The sequence below is a fragment of the Andrographis paniculata genome, unplaced genomic scaffold, assembly GCF_009805555.1.
Source record: "Andrographis paniculata isolate CXL003 unplaced genomic scaffold, ASM980555v1 Contig54END, whole genome shotgun sequence".
Taxonomy (NCBI): Eukaryota; Viridiplantae; Streptophyta; class Magnoliopsida; order Lamiales; family Acanthaceae; genus Andrographis; species Andrographis paniculata.
Genome location: NW_026137589.1, coordinates 2,900,440 through 2,904,170, shown reverse-complemented (window position 1 = coordinate 2,904,170; position 3,731 = coordinate 2,900,440). Strand labels below are relative to the sequence as shown.

The following is a 3,731-nucleotide window of genomic DNA, read 5'->3' as shown; positions in this document are numbered from 1 at the left end:
CGGGAATTTAGGATAAGTATAATTAGTAAATAATTAAGAATATATTAGTAAAAATAATTAACTTATAATATAAATTATTATAGATTAAGATTAAGATAACTAATTAGTTTAATTAAAATTAAAAAAATTAAAATAAAATTAAAATGTATAATCATTTTTTAAAACAACAAAGTGACATTATATGTGCGACGGATAAAAACGAAGGCGGGATTGGAGTAATATTTTCAAAAATCAAATCTCCGTATCTAATATTATATATATATATATATATATTATATATAATGCCAAAATTGATAGGTAAATAAATTAAAGCATTAACTATTTCTTAGTCAGAAGCAGCAGGAATTGCAATTCCAATATTTCAACAACAACAACAATATTATAATAATAATAATAAAATCAAGAATATTCTTCCATATTGCTGGGATATTCATTACAATTGAAGCAGCAGACTAGAGAAATATTACACCAATTTTTTTTCCTACAAATCATACATATATTTTGCTTATAATTAATTAATCACAATTACCAATCTAACAAAACTAAATAACAAAAATTCACAACAAGCTTAATTACAATATATACATAAAATACCTTCGTGTATATATATATATATATATATATTTTTATTTTTTTTTCTTTTTTCTCACCAGATCTTCAAAGGGATCAAATAAAACATTAAATTATCTAGAATTAAATCCATAAGCAAGACTTATATAACATTAATTTAATTTAAATTCAGGTAGGTGGTGAGAAAATAAAATCATTATTCGTTAGGGCACCGACTTGGACCAATTTGGGCACGAGCTTATTCCCCAAATGCAAGGCCACAAGGCTCTCCAAGCCGCCGACGCACGCGCCGCCGATGTAGAGGGCGGGGGCACCTGACGCGCCTCCGCCGGAGCCGTCGCAGAGGGCGGCGACCTCGTCCTCCGCCAGCTCGATGACGGTGGGGTGGACGCCGATTGTGGCCAGGAGCCGCTTCATGACGTGGCACATGCAGCAGGACCCACGGCTGAAGATGACCACCGGATTTTCCGCGATCAGCCGCCGGATTCGCATCTCCGGCGACTCCGCCTCGCCGATCGACAGCGGAGACGCCGACGTCGGGCTCAGCTCCAGCCGGACGCCGCCGTCTCCGCCTCCATCGCGGCCGCCATCCGCGCCGCCGCCGTGCATCGCCATCGATCGGTCGGGGAGGTGAAAGTTGTGTGGGGAATTAAGAAGAGAGAATGTGGCGTGTGGGGATTATTATTATTATTATTATTATTATTGGTATTATTATTATATTAAAAGGGAACTGAATAAGTGGGCCTTCATACGTCATTTTCAAAAAAATTAGAAAAATAATAATAATAATAATAATAATAATAAATTGAATTGAATTGAATCTTTAGCATCATCACGAATTTTGTTACATAACAAAAATTGACCGGAATTTAATTTATTAATTAATTATAAATAAATAAATATATATATATATATATATATATATAGAAAAAGACAGGGAAAGCTTGTTAGTGCGATTAGCGATCGTGAGCCGTAAATAGGATGAATGTATAGGATGCGATTTGTTTTTATTTGAAATTAAAATTAAAAATTTTATTTAGGAGAAAATAATATGAGTGTGTTTGCTTTATCAAAAACAAAATAATATGATTTTCAATATATATATAATATTTATATTTTATTTTTTCATAAAAATCAACAATTTAATCCAATAGATGAATGTATAGGATGCGATTTGTTTTGATATGTGATTAAAAATTTTATTTAGGAGAAGATAATATGGGTGTTTACTTTATAAAAAAACAAAAAAATGATTTTCAATATATAATATTTATATTTTTTTATAAAAAATAAACAATTTAGTACAAAATATTATTTTTTATATTATCAACGTTATTTTGTATACTTCAAGTAAATATATATATATATATATATATTTCAAACAACAACACTAAACAAACAAATCCTATATACTTATACTCACACGAATAAGTGTAAAAAAAATAAAATTAAGTAGTGAGTAAACTAATTTTTATTCATGAATTTGAGTTCTTTATCATTTTAACGCAGTAATTAAAATTTGTATACATTTGGTCTCCAACTAAAAAAAAATTGATATATATTATCATCTGTCATCGGAATCGTCATAATGTCACTAAATAGAGTTGTCGATGCTGATTTGGCGCTGACATGACTTAAACCCTTAACGTATTAGGTGACAGATCAGTCACATCCGTTAAATCAGCACAGCAAGCCTAACTCAACAACAACAACATGGCTATTCCGATGACAAATGATCATTTTTGTCAAATTTCTACAACTGGGGATCAAATATATTAATACTTCAATTACTATGATAATATGAGTCAACGCAGACACAATCAAATTATCATGGTGTTGATTAGATTCGGTGAGCATATCACATAAAAGAAATTAACATATATTATATACTATCATAATATATTTATGATACGATATATATTATGTTATAACTCAACATATGATATCTTATAACATATCATATATGTTGTATTATGCAAAAATATATATAATGTGATTTTATATGATATGTAAACCCGATCAGTATGTGATCCGCGACCAAATTATATACATATAACGTACTAATATTTAATCTACATATAAAAAACAATGTGATAAATACATACTAGAGAGAGTATATAATATTTTGAGATATCTTATATATTTAATTTATAATTTAAATTAAATTTATTTTTCATCAAAAAAATTTTTTTGCAGATTTCAATGAAATGTATGTTAGATCTTCGATCATTTGTCTCGTTCAAAATCAAGGTTTTGGACTTTAACTGTACCATGAAGGAGTTCCTTTTACGACTCTAAATCAGTTGTGGTGAGTTTTATTTTCAATTCTAATTTCGTTGAGAGCAAATTTTATTTTTAACTTTAACTTTGTTGTCAGTAAAAATCTATTTTCAACTTAAATTCGATTGAGAATGCCTCTTTTAACTGTAATGATCCATTGGATTATTTTAGTTACATTATTTTCAATTTTCTCTTAATAAATTCAAAATATTCCTGAGACATCATTAAAATTTGGAAACTCAAACTGTTAATGCAATCTCTCACTTAAATTGAAACGGGATGTTGAGACTTTTTAGGTATTTATTATATTGTGTAAATTATATTATTTAGTTATATACGTGTTTGTTTGGGGGTTTGGATTTTGAGTTGGGATTTGAATAATAAAAATTTTGAATTTGAATAGTTGTATGATGTGATATAAATAGGTGTTGATGTGATGTTTTGAATGTAAAATTGATTTTTAGTATAATATAAAAAATGAAAAATAGGTGTTTGATTTGATGTTTTTGGGGGGAAAAAATTGGATGAATAGTAGAAATCTTATTAAATCCCCCAAACAAACACACCCTAATTAAGTTTTTTTTTAATTTAATACAAATATAATAAAATAATACTCCCTTAGTTCAAATTTTATTATCCTAAATCATATTTATACATTTTTTTAGGTAAGTACTTATTGGTTATGAATTGACAGTTTTATCTTTTATGATAAGATAGAGAAAATATGCTCAAATAAAATAGGAATAAAATTTTTGTATAAAATATAAAATAGGACAATAATTATTAAACGTTCCAAGTAAAAAAATAAAACATTAATTTATGGACGAATTAAATATAAAATTAATGTAAATAATAAATATTTAATTTGAAATATATTCAGA

General features: G+C 27.9%; 1 protein-coding gene across 1 annotated transcript; it reads right to left on the bottom strand.

The window, feature by feature from the left end:
• Positions 1 to 416: 416 nt before the first annotated feature.
• Positions 417 to 1,233, bottom strand: LOC127255845 (glutaredoxin-C6-like). The gene has a single exon (XM_051281596.1). The coding sequence runs from the start codon at positions 1,183 to 1,185 to the stop codon at positions 739 to 741; it is 447 nt and encodes a 148-aa protein (XP_051137553.1). The 5' UTR covers positions 1,186 to 1,233; the 3' UTR covers positions 417 to 738.
• Between the last annotated feature and the right edge of the window lie 2,498 nt (positions 1,234 to 3,731).

Bases quoted from the DNA above. Each gene is read 5' to 3' on its own strand.
- LOC127255845 (XM_051281596.1), bottom strand. From the start codon at position 1,185: ATGGCGATGCACGGCGGCGGCGCGGATGGCGGCCGCGATGGAGGCGGA.